Source organism: Aptenodytes patagonicus, chromosome 6 (genome assembly GCF_965638725.1).
Source record: "Aptenodytes patagonicus chromosome 6, bAptPat1.pri.cur, whole genome shotgun sequence".
Classification (NCBI taxonomy): Eukaryota; Metazoa; Chordata; class Aves; order Sphenisciformes; family Spheniscidae; genus Aptenodytes; species Aptenodytes patagonicus.
Genome location: NC_134954.1, coordinates 31659525 through 31686972, shown reverse-complemented (window position 1 = coordinate 31686972; position 27448 = coordinate 31659525). Strand labels below are relative to the sequence as shown.

The following is a 27448-nucleotide window of genomic DNA, read 5'->3' as shown; positions in this document are numbered from 1 at the left end:
GGGCGAGACTAAACAACAAAGAGGAAGAAAAAAAGGCTTGCCCCACCTTATTTTCTTTCAGGTAGTGCATGAATAACTGGTGATGAGTTTTGCCTTTCAGTGCTGCACTAGTTAATCCAGTCCCTGCCCTTTACAACTGATCGCTGCTTTCCACCAAGCCCCCAAACAGTTGCTTCCCAGCCACTTGGGCTCAGGTTACCCTTTTTCCAGGCCAGCAGAGTCAGCATTTCTATTGTCGACTATATTCTTGCCCTGTTTGCTTGTTTAACAGTAATCCCTCCTCCCTAGTGCTACAGTAGCCGGACATTTCCCGTCTTGGTCGTAGCCCTTATTTTCCAGACAAAACCTGTACACCCTAACACGGAGCAGATGCCTTGTATCTTACAGAAAGGCTATGTGTTACACTTCTGTACTTTACCTGAGATAGCACTGCCAGCAAACTCCTGCCACATGCAGTGGACAAATTTCTTCCCCTCTTCTTTTTTCCTCACCAATTAATTCCATGACAGATCTGAAGGCCAGTGGGAAGCACAGGAGAGAAGAAAGTAAGTACAGACTAATGACTGCAAAACAGACTGGCAAGATTTAGCAATTTTCAGCCGATTACAAGAATGCTACAGAGAGAAGGGAAGAAAAAGCCCAAAGCCTAACTTGAACCCCTGAAAATACTTTTAAATCAGATCCTCTCGATTCCAGCAGGTCTGCCATAGAATTGTATTAAAGGCAACGGTGCAAGGTCAGATTCTTAACATTTTCATTTCAGTTTTTAAATTGCACTAGAAATACAGTGACAACTTTATGCTAATACAGTCAAACGGCAGAATTATTGCATGAATGTATTTCGGACTAGGATCAGGACAGAAACAAGAAAATTCCACTTTGGCACGGCTTAGCTGTGCCCCTGGCATCCCCTTGGTCCCATCCCCAGCTGTAGGTGTCTGTAGCTTTGGGAGACAAAGAAGAGTCACTGGAACTGTGGTTTGGAGGGAACATCCAGCGTCCTCGCAGGCTCTTCACAGCACACAGAGGGTGACAAAAGCATCACTGCTGTGAAGCGCATGGCTACATATCTCTTACTGCTGCAAGGACAGACGTTACTGGCATGTACAAAGCCTAACTAGCAGAACAGATGAATACAGGAGAAGTCTCCAACATCCCTCCTGCACATTTCCAGGAAGCCTGCTGCCTCTATCCTTTTGCTGGTTTTCATTTGAATACCTCTTCTTTGCAAGGCTCCCCAGAGATTGACGTACCACAGGCACTACTGATTGGCATTCGAATAATTCAAGATTAGCAGCCCATGTGTTTCAGTAAAAAAAGTCCCCTCCATAGCATTACAAATCCAGCTGCCCAGTTATGCAGTAGACATGATTAAAGCATCTGCACAAATTAGGAGATATGACATCACCTGCAATTGCAAGCCAGGGTTGCAAACACAATGGAAACCCCAAAACATGACATGCATGAGAGATGCAGCCAGCCTAACATAATGCACACTGGGAACAGCCATGGCCAGCCCACCCTTGCCTTTCACTCTGTCCAGTGAGCAAGCGCTGCTCCTGCCAACCATCAGCAGAAGCTACACACAAAAACCTCACAGAGCTTTAACAGAAGACACTTTGAGGACTTGAGTTTGAGCCTTGGTGTCCAGCTTTACCACTAGTAAATAGTACCATTGGGCTAAGAACATACCAGGCCTGACCAAAGCCTCATGCAAGCCAATACCACATGTCCAACTGGGCCAGCGATGAATGCCCAAGTATAGAGTGGGTGCATTTAGTACCCCCCAATGTATTTTTATTTTGGGAGATCTGACCAGTTGCTTTAAAGCTCATGTAGGTACCAGAAATTCAGAACACCTGTGTGCAAGGAGCCCTACAACTTAACTGCCCTTTTCCTGAAGGATCTTTGCCCATCCTGAACACAGCATCTTCTAGTTTTTTATTTCTTCCATTTATCTCACTGGAAGAGACTGGGAACAAGTCTAATCTCTCTTCACCTCTGTGGCAATCGTATTTTACTAAACTTCATCAGCTCCTCTTTTCTCAGACAGTCATCTTTTCCAGGCAAAAGAGCTCTGATCCATTTAATCATTGCTCATATTCCACGCCTTTAGCATCAATGCTGAAAAACTGACCTACAGATAAACACAAATGCTCTGAAAGGACTGCATTTGACTGCAGACACTGTTACAAGCTCTTATATCCAGGTTGGCTAATGGCTTTTTCCTTTATGGTGAGGCATGTGTGCTTTTTCTGCCCCTGTGCTAAAGCTCAGTGAACCCTGGCATCACCTTCTACACATTCACAGCCATGAGTACTCAGGCAATGCCTACACACCACTGTAAAGAAAAGCAGGAGGAGAGTTTCTAGAGAAGCTTCCTTACTGCTCCGATCAGAGTTTTCATGCAGTAATTACTCTGAACCTTACTCAGAGCTCATTAGGACCACAGCAAAATTTCCACTAGGTTATTTTAACCATTGATTAATTTTCCTTTCCTGGCGGACTTCCTTGGATTCTTTAATATGTCTGGTCTCAGGCTCCCCGTGGCGTGGGTTCATTTCCCCACTCCCAACACTCCATGCATTGACAGGGAAATGAAAAAAGTAATCACATGTCAGAGCTTGCCCTTGATTTTTAAGTCTTTGTGGTAGATTAGTGTAGCGTGCTCCCCCTCCCCATGCTGTCCTGTCTATTGCACAGCCGTACGTCAAGGAGTTAATCCCGCCATCTGCAGCTGTCAGAGCTCCTACACACCAGGAAACCCAAACACCTAACAGTTTGGGAGTACCAAGGGAACAGAAAGTCCAACCGTATCTTCTACCGCTGAACAGCCATATATTGAATGTAATCATATTAATTTCTTTTACCCGATAGCCTGCTCAGTCAACATATACAAGATAATTTTAGATTTAGACACGGAAAACAGCTCAACAATTCAGCCTGTATAATGCCAGCAGACTTTCATTATTTACACAATCTAAGAATTATTAGCTCGATCCCGGTCACATTTTGATCAGTCAGTTCCAACACCACTTGCGTTGTAAGTGGTGTTATAACCTGCTGCACACACAGAGGACTGCCACACTAACATAAATACAAAGTAGGAAGGAGGATGAGAATACCCAGGAAAGCTTCCCAAATTGTTTGCGACAGGCATGTATTTGACCTCCAGCCCCCAATTCACCGTTCAGCTTTGCCTACATACAGTTGGGCAACAACCAACGCACAGGATCAGCAATGTGTAACATTGCTGAAACCTCATTGCCCATTCTTCCCCCCTCTTTTTTTTGGAGCACGTATAGCAGATTTCAAAACTGGAAAGCATTTGAAGAATGGAGCTAGACAAATAGTTGCCTGGAGAAGTACGAGGCATGAAATCCATGCTACTCTGGTCTGCGATGGGGTAGAGAGATAACTCAATTCCCAATCTCAAGCACATATTGCAGGTTAGCACCTGCTGCACCCAGGTACCCACTCCTGCCTGACATAAGCACACAGCCCTCCCAGCTCAAAGGGCTGGCAAGTTATGTCCGGACCAGAAACAAGCTGACTTTTTTCTTCAGAGCACTATAAAACTGACTACAATTGATAAGTAAACGCTTCACCACAAGATCAAGACTGAAGATGCCAAGCAGAAGCCCCTAAAGCACAAACAGAGGTGATCCAGTGTCTGCATGAAGACTGTATGATCACAATGGCCCTGTAACCTTGAAAAGGTCTTACTAATTCTAGCATTCAAACGTGACACAATGAACTATCTTTTTTTTTTTGTGGTGGTGTTGATTACACAGTCCAATGAGCCTAACCCATGAAAACACTCACTCCAGGAGGTGCCCAAGCACCACAAGTCTCCTTCACTCCTCATGGGTGCACAGACTGCCCCATAAGTGGAGCTGGTCCAAACACTGCTTCATCGCCTCTTCCAGCCTCCGATGTTTCTGGTGGCTGCCGCTTTTGTGCTGTCTCAACTTTCTTCTGCTTCAGCGAACAATTTAGAGCTCCCAAAAGCCCTGAGGCACTAATACGATCACTAGCTCTGCCATCTTATGCAACACATGACATTCCCACAGCATCTTCCCCCTGAACAGCCCTACATTCTCCTCCCTGCTCCTCTTCTGCCTGGCTCCAGGGGACACACGGGCACTGTCCCGCAGCTTTACCAAGCCCCTCGACAGACCACCGTGATCATTACTTCACTACAGACCTCCTATGGCATTCTTCATCTCCTGCCAAAGCTGGGCTTGACCACTCTGCCGGGGACCCTTTGTCTTTCCTGCAATGATTCTCACACAAGACGATTTCCTTTTTTCAAACAAGTCTTAAAATTAGAGTAAGCCACTCTACTCCAATATGCCCATTTGGCTGACTTAAACAAAGACAAAATCTTTAAAAAAGGAAAATCAAGATCTGGGCCCCTCTAGGAGAGGCAGAAGTTATTTTTTTTCCTCCATCCCATCACCTCTTCCCCTTTTCTTTATTTGAAACTTGCAGGACAGGATCAGTCACCCATCCTGGAATGACGTTCTCCTGGTAGAATCTATTTTAAAGCAAGCAAAATTTAAAAAAAATGACAGGGCTCCGCCACTTCGTACTTCACGCTCTCTATACCCCTGCCAGCAGCACATGCAGACAATAACAAGCCCCAGCAAATGGCATGCACTGCTGCACAGCATTTATACTGCGCCAGCATTAGCACAAATGGGTGCTCTCACCACAGCCCCATCTTCCCTGTGCAGCGATGAGATCAGCAGCTGCCAGAAGAGAGCTGTTGCAAGAACATCCATGTCATTAAAAGAAGTAACAGGGGGTGGGGAAGGACCAAACCATAATAGGTGCTTCTCTGACACTCCCTACTGTCAGTTTTCAGAGCAGCCAGACATTTGGCATTGCCTTGATCTTCTCAGGTCTGCGACTAGAGCATCAAATCAGAGAGTCCTGAGAACTAGCTGTCCCCTCACCTCTCTGCGCTTCAGTATCCCCATGCTCACAGGGGAACGTGGTCTGGAGTCATTCCTGTAAAGAAAGTGTTCCTTGAACAAAAAAACTACACACCCCTTTCCAAGCAGTAGTCTTGCAATACTTAGGCTCACCATGCCCAAAATACACCTACTGAGAACACCCACATCCCCAACAAAATATCGTATTAGTTCTCAGAAGAGAGAAACTTTCATTGTAAAAGAAGGGCCAGCAGAAGATCTTTCCATATTGCACGGAAGATGCTGGCAGGAAGAGTATTTCTCTGCAGTGAGGAGTGCTGCTGGCATGAGCACTGTGCCTGCTAATTTCCTAATATGGACCAAACAGTTAAATGGGTTTAGATGCACACGTTGTGTGCCTACAGACTCATCCCTGGTGTTTCACTTGGTGTAAGACTGAGCTTAATCTTTTTACCCTATTGACAGGATATTAATTTTTACCTAATGGACCAAGAGCTGCCAAGTGGTATGAGACATTTTTCACATTTTTCTGGCTTTGTTCAGCTTTCCTTTCCTGATGAGGACCTTCCCATTAGTCCTGCCTTTGCTGAGGCGTCGCAACGAAGACATGAAGAAATGCCAGCTTCCCAGTTGATCCCAAACCGAGAGTGCAAAGCACAATCTGGACTTCTCCAGGAGGTAGGACTTATCCAAGCTGCCGTGCCAGGAAAAACGTTTGCCAGTATCAATAAGGCTGTTCCACTTCAGAGGTTTGCGGGCTTGGATATTGCCACCCTAAAAAATAATGTAGGACAGAAAGCTGCAGCCAAGTACACCCTACTGTGCTAAAGCCCCCACCTATGTGAGGAACACATAGCAGCTACCAAGTCCTGAGAAACCTGCAGCTATGTGCCCCTTCGGGTGGACACATGCCCCTTTGGGTAGGGGAGAGGGAGATATGGAAATCTGCAGGATATAATGTGAAAACACCCAACACATTCTGGGAAAGAGAGAAAGGTGTCATGTCTCCCCCCACCAATCCTCACACATGCTCCACCACCCTAGGCCAAGGAGCTTCAGGAAGAGGAAGATTCAGCAAAGGTTCTCAAGACACAAAACCTATTTGCACATCTCTTGAAATATTCATTTTCTTCTACTTAATGAAGTTTTGCTTCCACTGAGGATCTTGCAAAATTAGAGCCATCTGTTGGAAACTAATGGCTAATGCTGCTAAAACTGAAAAATCCATTTTTCCTGCTATTCCAGCTGCCTTGAACCAGCTCACATCCCCCAGAGAGGTCAACAGTGTACAAAATATTGCTAATAAGATGTGCACTGGAGACATTCACTCCTAGCCAGGATTTCTACACAGATCTTTCTGAAGCCAGAAATACACTAGCTGCAAAGTCAAACAAAGCTACAGCCTTCTTCTGTGAATGTTACATAATAAATAATGCATTTAAGTATTGTGATGTTGGGCTCCAAATCCCAGCCTCACTTAGCCTTTAAAGACTGTGCCATAATTATTTATAGTATTTATATTATAGAGGATGGGGGGGCGTACTATCAGACCTCATTTAAAGATTACTTTCAGATGAAGCAAGTCTGGTTCTGTAACATTTTCTTCAAGCAGAAAAAGGTGGCGGCAGCAGCACCTGGGGTTCAGCAAACAAATCAATAGATGCATATGGACATATAGGTCAAATAAGAATTAGGCAGAGCAAAAAACAAGTTAGCTGTGAAACATTCCTTTGGCTGCTTTTCGACATACAATGCTAGCCATTTGTGGTTTAATCTTAGAGGAGTTCCATCTCATTTGAGCCTGCAACACTTACAAGCTTCCAAGCAGCAAGTTTTTACTATAATTGCTCTATGTTTCTTTATACTGGGTGACATTTTCATACGAGCATTGCTGTTTTATATACTTATTGCACTAAGAAAAACTGAAGGAGGAACTGGAAAATTTTGTTCTGTGTCCTGTGGAGCAGAAAAGTATCGTTCAAAAACATAGAACTGACCTAGAAAAAGGAAGAGTTATTCTGCTGCCCTCTAATGAGCACATCTAAGATCTGAAAAAGAGCACTCTCAAAGAGAGATGTTCTGTTTGGCCACAGGCACGTCCTCTCCTGCTAGAGAGCTGCCAGCAATGCAGTCACAGCTGGAGCAAGGCAGCACCTCCTACACAGCGAAGACATGTAGAAGCACCATCCGGATGGACCCGAGACCTATTCTGTAGTTTCCTGAGCTTAGACTAACGTATATGGCTGTGTCTTGTTCTGTTCCTGTTCCCTCCCCAAATAGAGGGAGGAGGGGAGAGGTACCTAATTCTGACCTTCAGGACACGAGCAAGTACAACTATCAGTTCACCTCTCCAGCTTCCACGAGGATGATTCTCCCTCTAAAGTTATCTCCAAAGTACATTTGCTGCATTCACCTTCTGTGTCCCTTCCTTGGGTCCATCTGGATGCTATTCATACGTTAGATCCCTTCCTTCAACCTAGCAAATAAAATACTGTAACCTCATGATATGGAGTTAGACCATATGCTTCACTGCCACAGAGGGCCACGATGTTGTTACAGGTATACAGGTACAACAGAAACATGGAGGAATGACTTGCTTAAACATCTGTGAGTGTTAATGAAAAGCAAAAGAATTCAGTTCTCATGCAAGTGTGTCTCTGGATCTGCACAATGCTCAGAAGACATTCAGTTGAAAAAGGCAGTAAGGAAGGCAGAGGAACAGCCACGGAGCAACAGTTCTACCTGGTACTGAATTTAATCTCAACTTTTACCAAGCTACGGTAATGTGGTGGGTTGACCTTGGCCAGCTGCCAGACGCCCACTCAGCCGCTCCCTCACTCCCCCTCCTCAACAGGACAGGGGGAAAAAATAAGATGGAAAGTTCGTGGGCTGATGTAAACAACAGGGAGATCACTCCCAGCTACCATCACGGGCAAAACAGATTCGACCTGGGGAAAATTAATGTAATGTATTGCCAATTAAAATAGAATCGGGTGGTGAGAAGCAAAGACACTAAAACACCTTCCCCCCCACACTGCCCTTCTCCCCAGGCTCAGCTTCACTCTCATTCCCGACTCCTCTACCTCCCCTGAGCAGCGCAGGAAGATGGGGAATGGGGTTACAGTCAGTCCATCACAGCTCCTGCCTGCCACTCCTTCCTCCTCACACTTATCCACTGTGGTCCTCTCCATGCACTGCTCTGGTGACTGGAGTATCTCCTCTCCTCCTTCTCTGACCCTACTGTTCACAGGGCTGTTTCTCACTTTTTTTTTTCCTACTCCTCTGCCTGCCCAGCATTTTTACCTGTTCTTAATCATATGTTTTCCCAGAGGCACCACCATCATGGTCAATGGGCTCAGCTGTGGCTGCAGTGGGTGCATTGGAGCTGTCTGGACCCATCTGCGTCCGGCACAGGGCAGCCCTGGCCTCTCCCCCTGCTACCAAAACCTTGCCACCTACACCCAGTACAGGTAAACAGGCCAACATCCTCTGTTTTGGAGGAAGAAAAGTCATGAAGAAGTTATAATACTCCCATATAAACAGTATCTACACATTTGTACGCTATTTCCATAAATAAAAACTGCTCAGGCACAGGCACTAAAGCAGTAAGTGCGCCTGCAGCTGCAGAGGAGTACATATAAGCCCAGCCCTGGGGTCACAAATTGCTGGCATGAATCAAAAGCAATAGCCAGAAGCTTCACTGAGAAAAAGATGAAAGTGCCACTGAAGGAAGCAATTTAAACGCAAAATCGTGATTTCTGTCAGCAGAATTCCTGCAGTCTGAAACAGCCTTCCCCTACCTCCCTGTCAACAGGCACACCAGGTTATTTCAACTCAAAGCGCATTGCAAAATAACTAGTGGCTGTAGAGACACAGCCTGTACCCGTCATAGCTGGGAATGTCCTACCCGTGCTAAAGCAGCCCATTCCCAGTTACATAAGAACACTCAGTGACCTGAATTTACAAATAATCTTTATTTTGAAAGGAAGGAGAGGAAAACAGACATAAGTAAAAACAAATTTAAAAAGCCATGTAGCCAGGAAATGCAACAGAAGCAAATCAGCCCAGAGCGTGCACATGCACAGCCACATTAGGCATGAACATCCATGATATTCATAGAAACCAAAATTCTTTAAGCAGATCTATTGATTTTCTGCGTGTCCTCCATGCAGTCAAGCAAACAGCACCAGTGGGCCAGGAAGCAAGTTTGTGTCCCCCATTTTCCCCCAGATATCCTGCCAGGGACCCTCTGAAACATCATGTTTCATTGCAGTTCATTAACAATATCACTAAATGCAATGCTTCCAAGATTACCTTCCAGCTGACAGCCACTCCTTGCTTGAACATCTGCTTGATAGCCTATTCTTCTGCAGAATCCACTTTCTGTGATTAGCTTCATTGCATATTTGTAACACTGCTAGTTCAATCTAAACCTGTCCAAATTACCATTTCAAACAACCCAGAATATTTCAGTACCCACTGCATTTAATCCTTCCATAGTCTTGTTTCCTGCATTTAGCTTAGACAATGTTCATTGAGATTTACAGTGTTAAAAACTTCATTAAAAAAAACAAAACTGCCCCAAAAAACTTACTTCCTTTCTATAAGCCATTTGACTAAAAAGCTAAACCCAAATTATGTGTTGTTACCAGTTATGCCACATATGAGCATCAATAATGCCACTTTTGAAGCACTGAAGTGGGCAAACAGACCTTCAGCTGGTGCACACATTTTTACCCAAGCGTAAAGAAAACCTTTGTCCATAAACTGCTCACAAAGACTCTTTGAATACCTCCGTATCCCAAGGATCCCCTGAGCAGAATGGCTCTCAGCACAGAAGCCAGCACTATATACTATTTCTTAAGTGTGCATTGTAATGAGTGGTGGCCTGAGAGAAGGAGACAGCTCCAGGAGAGTATCACGTTTTCCCATAATTATAACCTATGGGCCATTAGTACTGTAACTGAAGGATTACAGATTATCTGGGAGTGAGTGCCCCTATTAACAGACTGTGTAATTTAAAAAACAAAAACAAAAAACAAAACCTCAGGCAAGCTAGACCTGTTACTATTCCAATAAAGGATAACTTACATAGAATAATACTATAGATCCCACTTAGTCTGAATTATAGACATCAACCCTTGAGAGATCTACCATTAAATACACAGCCTGTAATAAGACCCATATTAGCAGGGCAGAGATTTATCTCTCAGTAAATCAGAAATCTGATTTAGGTAGATCACAATCCTAGTGTAGAAGCCCTTGGAAAGAATACCCAAGCAAAATAACCTTCCTCACATGGGCATTTCCCAGGGGTATTAGTAGAGGAAAGAGGAGGCTGACTTATTCCTGCACCCCAAAACCATGTCAAGGCAAGTCAAAAGGGGCAACCCAGAAGGAGACCTCCCATCTCATCCACCCTTTACCAGCCTCTACCAATTTTCTAAATGGAGTGTCTATTAAATATTAAACTCCCAGGACGCATATTTCAGAAATACGTTTGACAGCTTGACACAACTCTGTACCAATGCTGGTGACAAGGGAAGGGCTCTGACTTCCAGAGCTGTCAATCTGCCCTCTCCACAAGCGCTTCTTCATCCCTCTTGGGATTCAGTTTCTCAATTCACACAGTGTTAAACTGTTCCTCTCATGCCCCATGAAAGGGTTTCATTACCGGGCCTTGTGCTGGCTGGTATCTTTGCCACTGGTGCAGAGCTATGCCTCCTCTCTCTTTGCAGCATTTATAATTTCATAACTTGATTACACCAAAGCTGTAACATTAGAACAGCAAAGGCATGGATTTCGGTTCATAACCCTCTTCTGTAACACTGCAGCTTCAGCACTCTTCTAAGCAGGGCTGATCTAGTTTTGTGTAAGTAAGGATGTCTGACCATTTTAAACTGATTTAGCAGCAGAATACCGGGCTAGATTAGTATCTTTTTAAAGCTTTGGGAATCATTATCACACGGAGCAAGACACGGCATGACGTGCAAGCTGCCATGCCTCATCACGCCAGACCAGGAAGGCAAGGAGGTACACTGGCCCCAAATTCAGCGAGCCCTTCAGTGGCACAAGGGACTGACACATTTGACCTAAAAAGCACATGCTTGAGCTTTTACAAAGGCCAGAGGAAAGCTTCGCAAAAGCACAGAGCAGCACCCCAGAAGCCTCACCAAATGAGTCCCCAGTCCCTCACTGAGCCCCACCCTCCTATTCAGCCACCCAGCTTCAACGCAGCCTACAAAGCAGCACATAAAGGCTGCTCCAGGGCAGGCACGCACCTTCCACCATCGCTAGTGGTGAAGGTTACGCAGCAGGCACAGCCACGGGAACCAACCATAATAAGAAATTACAGGAATCTGACACATCGTTCAAACTCCTAAGACTCATTTCTGGCTCTTCCCACTACCGACAGCCTCCTCTCCCTGGAGCAGACTGCAAACATCTTGGCAGCTTCAGGCACTCTGGAAAATGTTACTGTGTTTGTGTAGTGCTCAGTATCCATGACCACTAGTTAATCGGAGGATTTTTTTTTTTTAAATGTTAATTTTAAGAACAAGGACTTAGCCACAGTTAGAGGGAGGGGAAGAAAAAAAAAGTTAATTACTGCCATAAATATTAGCACCACTGATTCCCATGATCTGGCAGAAGGCACTAACAACATGGAAATGGTCTGTCTCCAGAAGGGAAGTCAAAGCACTTGAAGCAGTGCAAGTTTTAGACACTCATTTAGCTCTTTTCATTTAATTGCACTGACTCTAATTAAAGTGGAGTTTCATACAGCTATTCTCACAGCCGGCACCACACTGTACAGACAATAAATTGTTAAACTAATTTTAAGCAGTGTGGATTTTTTACTTTTTTAAAATTATTATTATTTTTATTTAAGGCATCGGTGTCTTTAGCTTTCAGTAGGATTCCCACTCCAAATTCTCCCAGAAGATACCCATAGCAGGTCACTGTCCTCCATTTCAAGCTGTCCCCACAGCTCTTCACCTCTGCTGGAGAACTTGGTCAACTTGACTCTTGAAGCAAGGTCCCACTGATTTTCATCCTTTGGACCAAAACAACCAAAGAGCCCTCTGGCTTTGAGGTGAGTCGTTGCAACCTACAATCTTCTGTTTGAGGCATCATGTAGACTGAGGTCATCTGACCTCAATGGAGAGGCTTCCCATACCACAACCCACTATCGGAGCTCCTCTCAAACACCATGCAGATTTATAACAGCCTGTTATAAAACAGTCAGACACCAAAACTGCCCTTACAAGGTGATCTGGCATTGTCAAGGTAAGAGCAGCTCCTAATGATACAGTCAAAAACCCAAATAAATTTCAGCCAAAAAGCAAGGAAGAAGGAATGTATGGTAAGTTGCTGCCTAGAGCAATTTACCCAGGTATGGTAAATTGCTACCTGTCACCTTATCAAACTACCAGGGTGGCTATCCTGGATGCGGCCCCATTCTGCCAATCAGGCCAGCATGTACCCTTCTGAGCTCTTTACCTGCTCTCTCCTTTCTACTTCAAGTCAAGGCACAGTCTCTTTACAGGAACTCCTGTCCACAGTCAAAAGCAGCCTGCCAGTAGCCCTAAGCCTGAAATAAACGTATTTTCAGCTACCACCAAGCCTGTAAACCTGTAAGTAAGTGGTATACAGGGTTATCAAAAGTTAACAGCATTCCTCCTCCAGGAGATTCAAGTTTTCTGCTTGCTGCTATGCAAGAAAGGAACTGGGCTCCCTCCTGCCCCATGCCAGTCAGTGCTCAGCTGGGACCAAGGGCCTCCTGGCAGGGTCAGAGTCTCCTCCTGCTCAGTGGCACTAGTTCAGGCTCTCACTGCGGTGCATCACACCAGTCAGGGTGCAGTGACGGACAGGGTTAGTTACAGCTCAGCTCAAGGCATGGAGGTGAGTGATGCTTTTTGGACTGCATTTCTGCAAACAGGCAGAGGAACCATTCCCCAAGTCAATGTAATAAAGACACATACAGTGTCCTTCACAGACATTTCTGGATGCCAAGTCATTAACCTTGGGGCTTGGGGGAGAGGTAAAGAGTATCACTTTGCCTGTTTAATCCCTGCACAGCATTTCCCCTTTCCTGGGAATTTTTCCCTTCTTGCACATTCTTTTATTGGAGTTTTCAAGCACTTTCACACACAATGTCAGAGAAAACACCAGCTTATGGAAGGAAGTTCGCAGTTTGACCTGAGACCTGCACATTCCAGTCCTGGGACACACCCTTGACCTGTGCAGGTTACATGAAGGACAACAGACACCTTGCAGAAGGTACGTGGGTAAGGAGGAGAGAGGCACGCAAAGGATAGGTGTGCAGCCCACGCCTGGCCTGGGAGAGAGTGCTCAGGGGCTGAAGGTGGCTGCACTTTGACTATTCATGTCTGCTGGGTGGCTGAAGATACAGTAGAGATAAGAATATGAAAGAGAAACGAGGAGCTGCCAAAATGGTTGCTGGCTTTCCTGAGCCCTGCTCCCCACGTCCCTCAAGCCTGCGCAGGGAAGGGAAGCTGGTCTCTACCCAAGGCTGGATGCCCGCTGGCATGTGTCATTCTCAGTCTGTTGGGGCAAGAGGCAAGGGATACTGCAGAGCTACTCTCTCTGCCCCGAGACCACAAAAAACAGCTGCCGCCGCCACCCGCATCAGGGGCAGCAGATGAGTGGGACAGGCTGGGAGCACAACTTCAAGTGATCAAGGCTGAGCTCTATCCAAGCTGCAATAGCTGAAGGCTCCTTTAATGGAGCTTGGGTGCCCCATTTTAAAGCCGTGTTGATATCCAGTCCCCACCCATGAAGGTGAGAAATCCCAGCTCAAATTCCACTCGAATAGCCGCTCCTCCTAGGGCAGCATCCACATGCCAAGTAGAGATTTTCAAAAATGTTAAAATCATTTCAGTGCAACACCACCAAGGGCATCGTCAATAGGCTACCTCTGACACCAGCTTAAGGAAGAGCATTTCAATGCTCCCAAAATTCACACAGACCAAAGCCTGGGCAGCTAATAACAAAGACAGATGGAGCAGGAACATCTTGTCATTTTGGACTAGCACAGCACGTCACATTTTACACACACATTGGAGATGCTTACAGCCGCTCCTCACAGGCCGCTCACTGTCATCCTCAGTTTGCAGAGCAAACCGTTTTCACCCCTTTCCATCTGAAGAGTGTTACGGTGGGGAACAGCTTGAGAAAGGCGCTCTGCACAAAAAAAACACAAGATGGGCGTGACAGCTGCCAGCATAGAATTAAATGCTGAAGAAAAGTGACAGCAGCAGAATTGTGAAGATCCAGCAGCTTTCTACATCAGGGACATGGCGAATGACCAACACAAGCAGAAGATTTAAAAATACCCCAAACTCGCATTAAGAAAAAGCAGCAAAGGCTTAAAACTGATATTCAGAAAGGATGCGTTCATTAAAACAAGCAGGATTAATTTTTTTTTTAATCCTTCAATTGCTAAACACTCCAACATGCCAGAAAAGAGAAAAAAAAAAACCAACCAAAACCAAAACAAACAGGAAACCTCACGAGGCCAGGCACTGCACAATACCCAGGAAGGCACAGCCGAAGGGGACTACACAACGTGGCAGGCAGCACGTTATACAGGAGGTGAAGGCCCAAAATGTACGCAGTGGGAAGGCTGCCAACGTCTCCAGCCTGTTCTTACCGATTCACATCACCAAAAATCTGCCTAAAGAAGGTGCACAGTGCTAGGATTAGACACAACAGGAGGGCAGACTCACACCATGCTCTGTAGAGTAACACAGCAAACATCTTCCCAGCAGAAGCAACCTGCTCCTACCAACAGCACAACTCTAGGATTTGCACAGAAGCATTTCATGGAGAAACATGATCAGAGGTGAGGACAGAAGAGGAAGAACCATAATATTTAAAGGCCACAAACAAGCACAAATCCAACGAACTGATAGGAATAAATTATGGGACACAAAGATTTGCATCCTGTCAGAACTCCTGAAGAGTAACTGGGGACAGGCCATGGCTGCAATTCTGTAAGCAACACAACAGTGGATCCACTGCAGTGGTAACCCTGAGTCCAGACACTGCTGGAACAGCGATGCTGGAAGAGGAGAGGTCTTACATGGATTCTGGCACATCACCCATTAAAAAAAAAAACAGGAAAGCAAATCATGTCACATGAAGTTAGTGCATGGTGGCAGGACCACGATGCCAACCAACCACAGCTTTTCTTCTTCTCATTTGAGGCTACAAAAGAACAGGATTGGACAAGCGGCTGCAGAGCCCAAGGAGAAGGAAACAGATATGCAACAGACACAGCAAATCTGGAACACCAGTGCAGAAGCTGAGGTGCAAACCAGAAGGGCATAGTCAGTGACTCTGCAGAGGGAGGCTTGGTAACAAAAGGAACTCACAGAGTATCTAAGAAAGGGGAAAAGCAAGGCTGTACACAGCCTGCAGACTCCAGCAATTCCAAGCCATCAGGTTCCTGCTTGGCCTGATTTTATTCTGTCTCCAGAATGTCTCCACATTTCTTCAGGAGGAAAAGGGACTTCCTTCTTTGTCAGGTGCTCAGTAACTTCACTCCTCTGCTCCCCTCTGTGCCACTGACAGAGGGCACATGCTGCAAGACAGTCCTGGTCATCAGAGGATGAAAGCTCTCAAGATACAAAGGGAAAGTCAGAGGTATTACAGCATGCATGTCTGAAACTCCCCTATACTTTTGCATCATGTTGTGCAGATCCAGGCTTCAGCAACAGCAAGGCCCAGCACAACCTCTGTTCAAGCTGATGCCCTACATCACTCTGTGCCCCCCATCTCGGTATAGAATCATAGACTCACAGAGTGGTCTGGGTTGGAAGTGACCTTCAGAGACCATCTAGTCCAACCCCCCTTTCATCTTTCACTAGATCAGGTTGCTTAAAGCCCTGTCCAACCTGACCTTGAACACTTGAAATGATGGGGCATCCACAGCTTCTCTGGGCAACCTGTTCCAGTGTCTCACCACCCTCATCGTAAAAAACCGTCTTCTTTATGTCCAATCTAAACCTACCCTCTGGTAGACCTTACGGTCTCTTTAAGGACTCTTAAGTGGTCCAGGACCAGAAGCAGCAAATGGTTTTAATCCATGTTTCACATTTTCTTGGCTCACCAGTGGCACAGGAGGAGCTAGAGCAATCTGCAGGAAAAGCTACTCTTGCCACAACCTCAGAAATCAAGGTGACAAGCTAAGGTTTTGCAAGCAATTCTGAAGTGGTAGCACTTGCTGCCGTTGCACTTTTGCTTTCTCAACAACACATCTTGTCATAGTTCCCTTCTGGAGAAGCTGAAAATAAAGCAGGAAGCTGCCAGTCCAGTTGTTCATATCATTCCACAACTGGTTCATCATCCACTCCAAAAAAAGAGACATTCTCAGGCAACTGGTTTGCCAGAGCCATGCTTGACAGGCCCTTGCTTCAAGGAGCAAACACTGAGGAAGGAAAGTTAAAGCAATTAAAAAAAAAAAAAAGCAACCCCCCCATATGACAGGCCATTATTTCTGACTTAGTTGGAAACGTTTAATTCCCACGCTACAGAGGCTCACCCAGATGAGATTTATTCACTCACACTAGTAACAGAGGTCCTTGCATGAATTAGATTATGGCAAAGCATTTGATTTACATTACATCAGTGGCTAAGTAAACTATACTGATAGGAAGCAGTCATTCAGCAAGCAAGCAACTCATGGACTTAACTCCAGTGTTCACAGTGATGTTGCTGGCTTTTGTTACCTACGAGCATGTGGAAATCATCTGGAATCTGGTGTTAAGATGAGCTAATGATTAAAGACAAGAAGCAGAGCAGAAGAAAGTAGTTGCAGCAGGTCTGCTTCACAGTACGACATGGCTCAGAGCTCCCCGTATTAAAATACTTTCCATTTTAGACCACTGGCTTTCTACCATCACACATGCAAGACTCACCTATAATGAATTCCATTTTGGTGACATTTTTTATTACAGTTCCACCCTTTCCTTCTCATGCCACAAGAATTACTGGTGCCAGAACAGCCTAAGCTGATACCTCGCACCGATCACAAGCAGCTCGCTGAATCAGCCTTGTATCTAAGGGAAGCAACGAGACCATTACCATGAGAGTAGCAGATACTTCGACAGGGCACCCTGCCTCCACCAGATGCACCAGGAATCCTCAGAAATCCTCAGAAAAATGGGGCCTTCAGTTGGCAAGAACCAACACCACCAGTTTATCCTCCCAAAACAAGGGGCCTCTTTCCATCTCCTTTCAGTCCCAGCACACACCTGTGCAAGCACACACAATCACTCGTGTTAACCAAGATGCTAACCCTGCTATAGATGCTGAACTTTCCAACTTACGTATCGTGCTCCTCCCTGTTCCCTCAGAATAACCACAGCCAAAAAAGCAGCAAAAGCTGATCACTTAACAAATTGAGGAAAACTAAGGGGGAAAAAAGTAGAGAGAGAGGCCTCCTCTCTCATTGGTGGCTACAGACAATAGTCCCCGATCCCCAGCAGAACGATGCCTTGGTTTCCTACAGGATTGCATCCCTCCGGCTCCAGCGCATCAAAGCAGGTCTTCCAGATGAAGCTTTTCATCATGTGGAAGTAACCATGCTCTGCTGTTGTTTAGTTAGCCCCTAGCACATCACACAGTCCCATGGCCGCAGTCCGGGCCCTCCTCTTGCCCCAGCTGACCCACACTGCCCTGGTGGCAGCCTGTGTCCCCTCCCTGCACATCCTGGTGGCCTGAGCCACCGCACAGCCCCCCAGCTGCCTCTCTGCGCTGCATGCAGGGACCTTGTTGGATTTAGGACAACCACCCAGGGATGGGAGAAGCCCGTCTCCACTCCTTTTGCAACACTACAAGCCATTTCCAGGCCTCGATATCCCTCCCTTTTCCATCTAAGACCCAGCAGGAGCAGAACCACCACACTCTACCTGTGCATCCCAAACCAGATGAGTCCTTGCATTAAGAAACTCTGATGGCCCCCTCCATCAATCTGTGCAGCCCCTTTCTGAACTCACAGAAGCGTCCAGCACTCACATCACGCACAGACATGGAGCCCAGAGCTGAATTCGCCATGTGAGACACAAAATGTCTTGTTCAAGTGTGTGTCTAGCATTTGCTATTGCCGTTGCTTCTTCCAGGTTTGTAGTGGAAGAGACAGCAGACAGCTGCACCCACCCTCCCTCACCATGCAGCTTCCAGGCTTCCATCACACCCTGCCTCACTGCCTTTCCCCTGCTGAAGAGCCCAGGGCTTTTGCTTTAGGAACAACTAAATGGGCATCCCAGGCCTCTGAACAGCCTTGCTGCCTTTCTCTGAACCTTTGCTGGTCTTTTCTGAGACAAGAGGACCAGGGCCACACAGAGCATCAAATAGCTGCATGTACTATGGATTTATTTATGGAACATAACAACGCTTTCCAGGTCATTCTCTTTTCCTCCTACTTCCTAACAGCCAATTTGCTTTTTTGACTACTGTTGAGCTCCAGGCCGGCATCTTCTAAAATCTAACCCAATTCCAAGCTCTTCCTCAGACTAGATTTTAATTGGAAGAAACCAGACCTGTAGAATGAAGCACAGTGTAAAAATTCAGTACACAAGGGATATTTTTCATTTGCCACTATCAGCTGGTTCTACAGGTACTCCAAACAATTAAGTGAATTCAAAATGTCACCTCTCTGCCTCCTGTCCAAGCTTCCCTGTCTTTGTTAGAGCCCCACAGTTCAGGCAGCCTTTCCCCCCACCGCACCCAAGGCCCACACTTACACATCTCCCCACACCCCCATCCTTCTGCAGGCTGCTTTGAATGAAGACAAGGCAACTTGAAACCTGCTGTAGGAACATGAGGAGAAGGCAGTCATCCTCTTTGACAACAAAACTGAACACAAACCCTGAGAAAAAAGTCTGTCCAGGCCAGGCTGGGAGAGATGATCCTTACTACAGATGTCAGCCCCAACCACTAACAGCATCTGAGGCTTTCAAAGAAGCATTTGCCTTTCTCTGCAGCTTGTTTCTTCAGCTCTCCATCACCTCCCAAATCTAAGGCATTCAGAAGAATTGCGATATGGCAGGGCACAGTCAGCTCATGGCAGACACAGCAACGTAACAGTGGAGTGAAACACATCTCCTGCAGCTGCTGGACTAACAGTCCTCATTTACCTCTAAACTCCTGGTGCTAGAATAAAAAGATGACAGAAACCAAGAGTCACCTCATCTTCTCCAGAGAAAATGAAGCAGAAAATTTTGTCATGAGCACAGACACCTTCACAGCTGGACAAAAGGCAAAGAACTTCTGCAAAAGCTGCTCTGAGTGCCCAGGCCACATGGGAGAGAGGAAGGAACCACACAAGCATGTCAAATAGGCAGAGGATGGACAGAGGGAAAGTGGGGAGCCAGAAAGTACATCCTAGGCATAGAAGGCAGAGAAGGAGGCCAAGGAACCCGAGAGAATCAGCCAGCTAAAGATGCACCGTCATAGTCACCTACTCATCCCAGTTAGAGAAGGACAAAGAGACAAGACTGAGAGGAAAGGGAGCTCCACAACCCTCCAAGTCTTCCAGGCAGCCCCACAGGAGCAGGCCCGGCTGGCTCTTCCCCCTACACCACCACCTCAAACTGGTCCAGGAGCAACTGCTGTTCCTGCACCATGCTCAGAGGAGACCAGGCTTTCCAGGTCTCTTCTGCTGATTTAGCCAGCCACTATCCTCTCTTAAACAGTGAGGGGGTGTGCTGACAGATGGAGCCGCAAGCCAACATCACCACCTCTTCTTCCTTACTTTTCCAGCAACAAGCTATCTCTCAACCCTGCATATCCTTCCGGGCCAGCTCCACATCTGACAGCTTCAGAATTAGCAGAGAGCACTCCAGCTGACATAGTTTTGGTGCTCGGGCTCTGTAAAGACAGAAGTTGGGTCCCCCAGTTCAGGCACAAAGCCAAAATGTGAAAGCCCAAGTGGAGAAAGGAACAGAGGCAGAATAGTAGTAGGAAGGTCAAATGTTTTACCTGGAAACATCTTATGCAGAGACCTTTGACCAAGCTGCAATGCCATGGAAGCACAGCCATGGAGTGAGATGCTGGCTTTCTGGGAACTATACCTCCAAAAGCAGAGGGATGCAGGATCTAAAGAAGAGAGATAACAGAGCCAAAACCCGTAGCTGCCAGCTGGGCTTGGTAACCCAGCAGAGGGTTTCCTGCCAGGTCCAAGCCCTGTAACCACTCCCTTGTTTCACTCATGCCCTGCAGGCCTCTTTAAGCCCACACTGAAGTCTTCCTGGCTGTCCCTAAAGTGTCACAGCACAAAGCCAGATGGTAACACAAAATACAGAGATACCAGCAATCTTAGATAATGTGAAGCAATCTTAGGTAACGTTAGGCACGCGTGCATGCGCACACACAGGGAGGTCAAATATACCAGCTTTCTCAACTGCCACATAGCAACCTTGACAGAAAAAAATCTTCTTCAGCTGTGAGAAGCACGGGAGATAGAGAGTAAGCCTACCTACAGTCTGCCAACTTGACCTTCTCAGAGCTTGAAAAGTAAGTGGGAGAGAAACACTTTTTTGTCTTGCTATTAAATCTTAAAATAACAATGTGTAGGAGAATCCTACCCTACTGCCCCATGCACTGAGCTAAGGGAGAATGGGAGGAAGAGGGGGGGGAGGGTTGGAGTCAAGTTGAATTTCCTGCTGAACAGGCTTTCAGCTGACCAGAGATACCAGGAGACAAAGCACGTCTGCCTAGAATCTCTTTTCTAACTCCAGGGTGTCTGCCACTGTATGCACAGCCTCGTTACAGTTCACTGAATTAACACAAAAAAATGAATTGGTTTCCATAATGAAAAAGCCTCCATATGGTTCCAGAGTGATACAAGAAGAAAGGGCACAGCAGCTTGGGAAGATTTAAAAAAAAAAAAAAAAAATCACTTTTTGCCTCGTTGAGTTGCAGTTTTGAGCCCCCAAATGAAGAGCTATTTTTAGCTGATCATCTGGAAAGTGCAAGGGAGCACAAAGCATTGGGGTCAGCATCGCTGTCTGCAGGAAGCCAGCACGCAGCCTCAAGAGAGGGTTAAACATAGTCAGGCATCGCACATCTGCATCATCAGCACTGCACAGGGACCAGCAGCACAGGTCTATTTATAAACCAGACATGTACAGCTGTAGCCTGCAATGAAAGACTAGGATTGCAGGCTGTCAGCCTTCAACAACATGCTGTCTAATTTAATTAAAGAGATGGCTATGTTCACATGCACACACATAAGCACACATGTTCTTTTCCCAGGAGAGTTACGAACAATGAGCTCAGTGTTTTGAAAACAATACATTTCACAAAGATTTCTGTGCAGAGGGCAAGCACCTCCAGCAAATGTGTCCTCACACAACCTTCCCATTCCCTCACTCTGTGACCAAATGTGACCGATGGGCTATGGCTGCTACAGCTCACCACTGCTCGGGTAACCACTAGCCCTTGGGTGGTTACTGGGTTTGTTTGTAGCCCTAAACATGAAGACAAAGTCACTGTAGCCATATTAATCTGCACGAAGAGAAGAAATTAGTTTAGTTTGCAAACAATGTATTTGGGAGTCACACGCATCTTCTGCACCAGGACAGACTGCTGTGCCATCAGTTTCCATTTAGAGAGGTGAAACCCGGTTTCAGATACCAAGCTCTGTCTGCCACTAAGCAGCTAGAGGGAGCATTTCTTTGTTGTGGGACTAGAAAACAAAAGCCTCTATCATCCCATCCCTGTTTCCACTCTCACTCCCAACACTCCCTGGTGAGCTGGACTCTCCTGCCCAGGAGTCCTTGAGTCAGGGACCTAGCAACAGCAAGGAACAGGAGGAGAGAACTGGCTACAATCAGGCTGCCGTGGGTAAAGCACTGCTGATGCACAACAAGCAACTTGCTGACAAAATATTGGGGTATGAATATGGCAGCTGCTGGTAAGGCAAAAGCAGCCGCAGAGGAAGCCCAGAGATCAGGTCACAGCCTAGGCTCTGCTGTCCCCTCAGCCTCTGGGAGCCAGGAGCCTTTGGCTGCATGAGGACATCCCACAGGCATGAGGACATCCTGCAGGTGGGGGCTCCAGCTGCACCGCACAGCCCAGCAGTGTCAGGTAGCCTGAAGCTACTTCCCTACCTAGGGAGCACTAAGTACATACATGCCTTTCTGCCTCCTCCAACCCCAAACAGAAACCACTTTTAAAAGCCCCTGCGGGAACACGGGAAGCTGTGTTTGGGTTCGATTCTCCTGGGCTTGTTCTGACAGCCACTGCAAATACAGTCCCCCGTGTCTTTGCTCACAACCTAATGTGGCACTCATTCAAAATACAACAGACCTGTTCTGGAGGAAATGATGCTTCTGGAGTCCAAGTCAAGCTTCTTTACTAGAGTATCAGGGTCAATCTTCAGCCCGGAAAAGATACCAGAAGATGAGAAGTCCCAGTCCTTATCCAAAAGAAACATTAAGCAGAAGTCAGTACAAACACCACCAGGCAACATTCATTAAAAAAAAAAATCAAACCCAGCACCATCCAGACGGGAGCAGGGTGCACACTCCAGCGGTAGTGTGCAGGTGCCTCTCCTGAGCAGGCAGGGAGAGGTAAGTCATGTCACTGGCCTGGCGCCCCCAGGCTCTTCCACCCAGAAGGAAATCTCACAAAGTCACGTTTTGGACTGTTCTATTTCTAACAGATTTCCACCTGAACTCAACCTCACCTCACTCAAGTGAATTCAGGTATTATTCCTAGAAGAACTGTGAACAGCATCCTTAGGAAAAGCCAGGTTTATTACAGGTACGTAAGCACGTAACAATACAGATAAGCAACAAATGAGCAGATTAGGGGCCTAAATCCTAAATTGATGGACATTAAGCAGATTCAGTGACTACCAGCAACTTATCACATCTTCAGCATCTAGTTCCTTTAAGCATGCAATACCTCCCTAAGTCCTAAGCTTTGCAGTAGCTTCTCTGGTTGGCTTAGAAGAATTTATTATTTTAGCCAGCAGTGTCTCCCAGCACCAACACATAACTTTATAGTGGTATAAAACCAGCTGCATATGGCACAGCCCATTCCTCCCTCCTCACAAGGAAAGCTGTAGGTGCATAAAACCCATTTACTGCTGTTCTGTGTCCTTACTGCGAGGGGGCTGGGGAAGGCACCCAGCTTTAACCTGAACTGTGTATTAATAACACAGCTGGTGAAACCAGACATGGTCTAAATCTAAATGATTGTGTGTAAACTGTCAGCTCATCTCCACCTGCCCTAACCTGAAATCAAAGAGAACCACTGCAAAACGAGCCAGGCAGCCTCTTACCCCTCTGCTCCCATCACTTGCTGGTAATGATCCCCACTACTGCAGCTACCCCACTGAGACGCAGCACAGGCACCCCTTCCCCCAGCAACAGGAGCAGTGCTGCCACGTGTCTGTCACCACCACCTCCCTAAGCAGGCTCTCCTCCCTGCATGCTAAAGACCTGGGGATACTATGGTGGCTGCCATAGCGTAGCTGCCATAGCTATGGTGGCTGCCATATGGTGGCTGCCATAGCTGCCACTACGTGGCAGTTCCATCATCGTGGCTGATGGTGTGGAGCAGCAATAGCTGCCACCGGAGCAGCATGCTGGGACTCCCACGGTGCACAGGCAGGACCTTGCACTGGAGTCCTGAAGCTCTAGGCTCCCTTGTTTCGCGTCCCTGCCTGCTCTGACGAGCCGTGCCCTTGTCGGCACACTCCCACTGGTGATAAGCGGTGTGACAGACAAGCAGCTGCCCAGCAAGGAGTGCCACAGCAGCCTCAAGGCCGCAAGAACAGCATCAAGGGCATAACATGACTTTTCTAAGCAGAAAAAGGAGACCGGCCTTCAGGAGACAATTTCACTCGATCTTCTGCCCCTCTGAGATCCTGCCAGCTACCACCAGCGCTTCACCATGTCCAGGACCAAGGGGCGTCCTTAGACACCCTGCAGAGTCACACCTGGCGGTGCGGTGACACCCCGCGAGGGTCCTGCGCCCCTGACGGCCACCGCGTGGGACTCCACGGGGTCCCAAGAGCTCAAGACACCGAGCAGGGCTGGGATCGCGCAGGGATCGAGTGCCGACCCTCTCCCCTGGCGGCGCAGCCGGGGGATTACCGCCTCAGCCACCACCGAGCCGCCGCCACCGGCCGCGGCCGGGCCGGCCCCTCGCAAGCCGCTCCCCCCACTCCCCGCCCCGTGACCGCCACCGCCCGCGCGCGGGAGGCGGAGCCCCGCCCCACGTGACGCCGCGCCGCACGTGCCCCCTCCGCTCCGCTCCCCGCCCCGCCCGCCCCCGATACCTTGCCGGCCGCCGCGCTCCAGCCGACCGCACTGGGGCCCAGACCGGGGCCGGGGCCGGGGCCGGGGCCGGGCTCGGGGAGCGGCGGCGGATCCCGGGCGGGCCAGGGCCGGGGGGCGGCGCGGTGGAGCCGCTGACGCTTGGCCTTCCCCACCATGGCGGGCGGCGCGACGGAGCGGGGCGGAAGGAGGCGGTCCGGCCTGCGCCGCGCCTCTCCCGCCCCGGGGCCGCCCCCTCCCGGGCGGGCCCTGGTGGTTGGCGGCGCCGGCTCCTGGGGCGGCTGCGGCAGCGGAGGGCACCGGCCCCAGCGGGGTTGGGGCCCCCGGGGAGCCCCCCCAGCCATGGGCAGAGCCCAGGAAGCGCCTTCGAGGCAGTTCCAGCCAACTTGCTCCGCGGCTGTTAACTCTGACGCGTAATGGTGGCATAATGGGCAGCCGGGGGGTTAATCACCTTCAGGCTGGCAGTAGGGCAGGCAGCCTGCCGAAGGTGGCCCCTGGAGACAGCTGGAGGGTGTTCGTTCAGTGTGCTTAGGTTAAACCCAGAGATCCTGCAACACAGTTAAAGTCTGGTGTAAGCCCCTGGAAGAGCTGAGGCCTCTCGGTAGCGCTAGCCAGGGACCAGGATGCCACGGTAGGACAGAAAACTGGACTCTCAAACTCCCTGCCAGAAATTATTTCCATGGTTGCAACAGCAGAAAATACCTGATGAGCCTCAGTGGAGCCCGAGCATGTGTTTGTGCAGTCATGGACCCAAGCGGAGACCCCCAACAAAACAGCCTCAGCCCTAGCTGCACCTTTCCATGCATGCAAGGGGGTAAAATGCAAAGCTGCTTCTCCCCCCCAGGTAAATAAAAAGCTCCAGCCTTGGAAACCACAGTGGGTTTGCTCTTAAAAAGACCCAATGGGTGCTCCATGGTTAATGTGTCTTCATTTTCCAGCTGGCCTTTCTCTGCCCTCCCCATCCCCCTCTGAGCTGTGTTTCCCAGGGCCTGACACTGGGGAGCAGCCCCAGGGACCTGCATCCCCACCCTTGCTTCGGGGCTACCCTGGGTAGCATTTTTCCACTGCTTTTTTGAAACCTCAAAAAATAAAAACCCCAAAAATACAATGACAAATGTGTTCACCAGTAACTGGTTTCTTAAAGCAAAGCAAACTTCTTGCTGCATACTTCTCTATGCTGACTGAAGTTTTTTTTTCCTTTTCCTCAGGTCCCTTGTTCAGCCCTGGCTTGCAGACGGATGAGCAAGGACGTGCCAGAGGATGGGAAGAGCGAAGCTGGGCGAAGCCAAGCTACTCCCAGCGGGAAGGCCAGCATCGATGACTCCATCTCCAGGGTGGCAGACGCTCCCACCCAGCTGAGGAGTTGATGAGTGTGGATCAGCATGGGCAGTGCAGGAGTGCAAGGCAAGCCGTGCAAGGCAAGTGCACAGCTGGTGACCTTCCTTGTGGGTACCAAGGACATGGGGAAATGCGGAGAGAGGTCCCTAGGAAGGTGATGCTGCTTGGAAAGAGGCCACGTCCAGCTTAGGCACCTGCTCACAACCAAGCATACCCCTATACAAATAGTAGAAGGTTGAAAATAAAAAATATCTCTGAGGATGGAGATCCCACAGCCTTCCCGAATCCCTGCTCCCTGCCGCTCGTTCAGCCAGAGTATGGCAGTGGCTGGGATACAGGGAAGATTTAATGTTCGTCAGGGATAGAAAATAACACCGGGAAAACTTCCATTACCCTGTTCTAGGCTGGGTGAGTATCATTTAGGAGCAAAGCACCAAAATGACATCTCTGATGACCAAAATCAATGACTCTGGGGAGCAACCGCTATGAGAGTGCCCAGCTGGATGCACAGCTGGATAACCTGCCCCTGACCCCAGCTGCTCAAGAGCATCCTGCAAAAACCACAACAGTCCCACAGTTGGTGGCAGGGTGAAACAGTCCACTCTAGTAAAAAAAAAAATTAAAAAGGGGAACTAATAAAAATAAAGATGGTTAAAAGAAAATAGAAAAAGGCATGTTTAACAGCTTAAAATGCTTACAGTTGGGTTGGGGAGCATAAGCGCTACGACTAAGCATGTACATGTCTCCAAAGGATGCCCACCCCCTTCACCTGCAGCAGGCTTAAACAGCAGCAAGGAGAAATAAAATGTAGAAACAAAAAGACATCCTCTAAAAAATGGAAGTTGTACCCAAACTGGGAAGTATCAAAGGTTAAAACCTCAAGCAGGTGAAACCCATGCAGAAGGATCACGGGCTTTGCCGGCTGCAGGGGTTAGCGAGCAGGAGAGGTTGGACACCAGCATCCTAATGCTGCCTGCTCCAGCCCTGGCTTGCTTCTTCTTGGACATCTTGTCCCATGTGCAGTTGTGAAAGCATGGACACAGCGTAAGAGTAACTACTCATTGTCTAATACATGTAGTAAATAGCCAGGACTAACGAGCTACCAGGCTAAGCACTGATATGCTGGAGGCAGCAGGGGGAACAAGTGTTAAGGGTCCCCTGGGAATTGTTAGGGACAATGCTTTGCTGTGGATGTCCACTCAAGGCCAAAGCTGCAAGAGAACATGACGAACAGCTCAGGAGGAACTGGGAGCACGCCAGCGAGCTTCAGCTTTGGACTACAAGGACCCACAGTATACCTGTTCTGCTCCTGCTGCTCCAGCTCAGGAGGCTCCCAGCTCTGCCACCCCCTTCCTTCAACTTTTTGTCAGTGGGAGCAGAGCAGTTTGACAAACCCAATGAAATAATCGAAGAGGAAAGAGCAGCCCGATAAGGGCCTCATGCAATACAAAAGGAAGAATTACAGCAGCTCATCTCACTCGAGCACACTTCCTTCCCCCAAATTTGCAACCAGCAATGCTGGCAGGAAGCCCCACCAGCTTTCCCAGCTTCATCTGCCCTAGCCCACCTGCTCCGGGGCTGGGGGCTGCTCTGCAGCATCCAGCTGCAGCCACCTGGCCTTTCCGAGCAAGCTGGGGTGGGCACTCCAGCTCCCAGCAGGCTCAGTCTTGGGCTCCATCCCTACCGTATCCTGCACCAGCCAGGTGAGAGCTGCTCCAACACTCCCATCCCGCTGCAAGCATTGCTATGATGCTCTCTAGCTACATCCAGCGCCTGGCTGTGGTGAAACCAGCCCAGATCTCTGTTGTCTTCTTTAATAAAAACATTAACCCATGGAGCATTCATCAGGGCTCA

General features: G+C 48.0%; 1 protein-coding gene across 4 annotated transcripts in view; it reads right to left on the bottom strand.

Annotated features, from left to right (window-relative positions):
- Positions 1 to 24414, bottom strand: part of SLX9 (SLX9 ribosome biogenesis factor) — a 65885-nt gene extending 41471 nt beyond the window's left edge. For 2 of the 4 annotated variants that reach the window (XM_076341970.1, XM_076341971.1), the window contains exons 1-3: positions 24259 to 24414; positions 22278 to 22386; positions 19947 to 20063 (exon numbers count right to left, since the gene is read on the bottom strand). In XM_076341970.1, coding sequence (XP_076198085.1) covers positions 19947 to 20063; positions 22278 to 22386; positions 24259 to 24414 — 382 coding nt within the window. Of the gene's footprint in view, positions 1 to 19946; positions 20064 to 22277; positions 22387 to 23916; positions 23986 to 24258 lie in introns of those variants that run through there. The other 2 variants (XM_076341973.1, XM_076341972.1) reach the window with 2 other exon arrangements.
- Positions 24415 to 27448: the final 3034 nt, after the last annotated feature.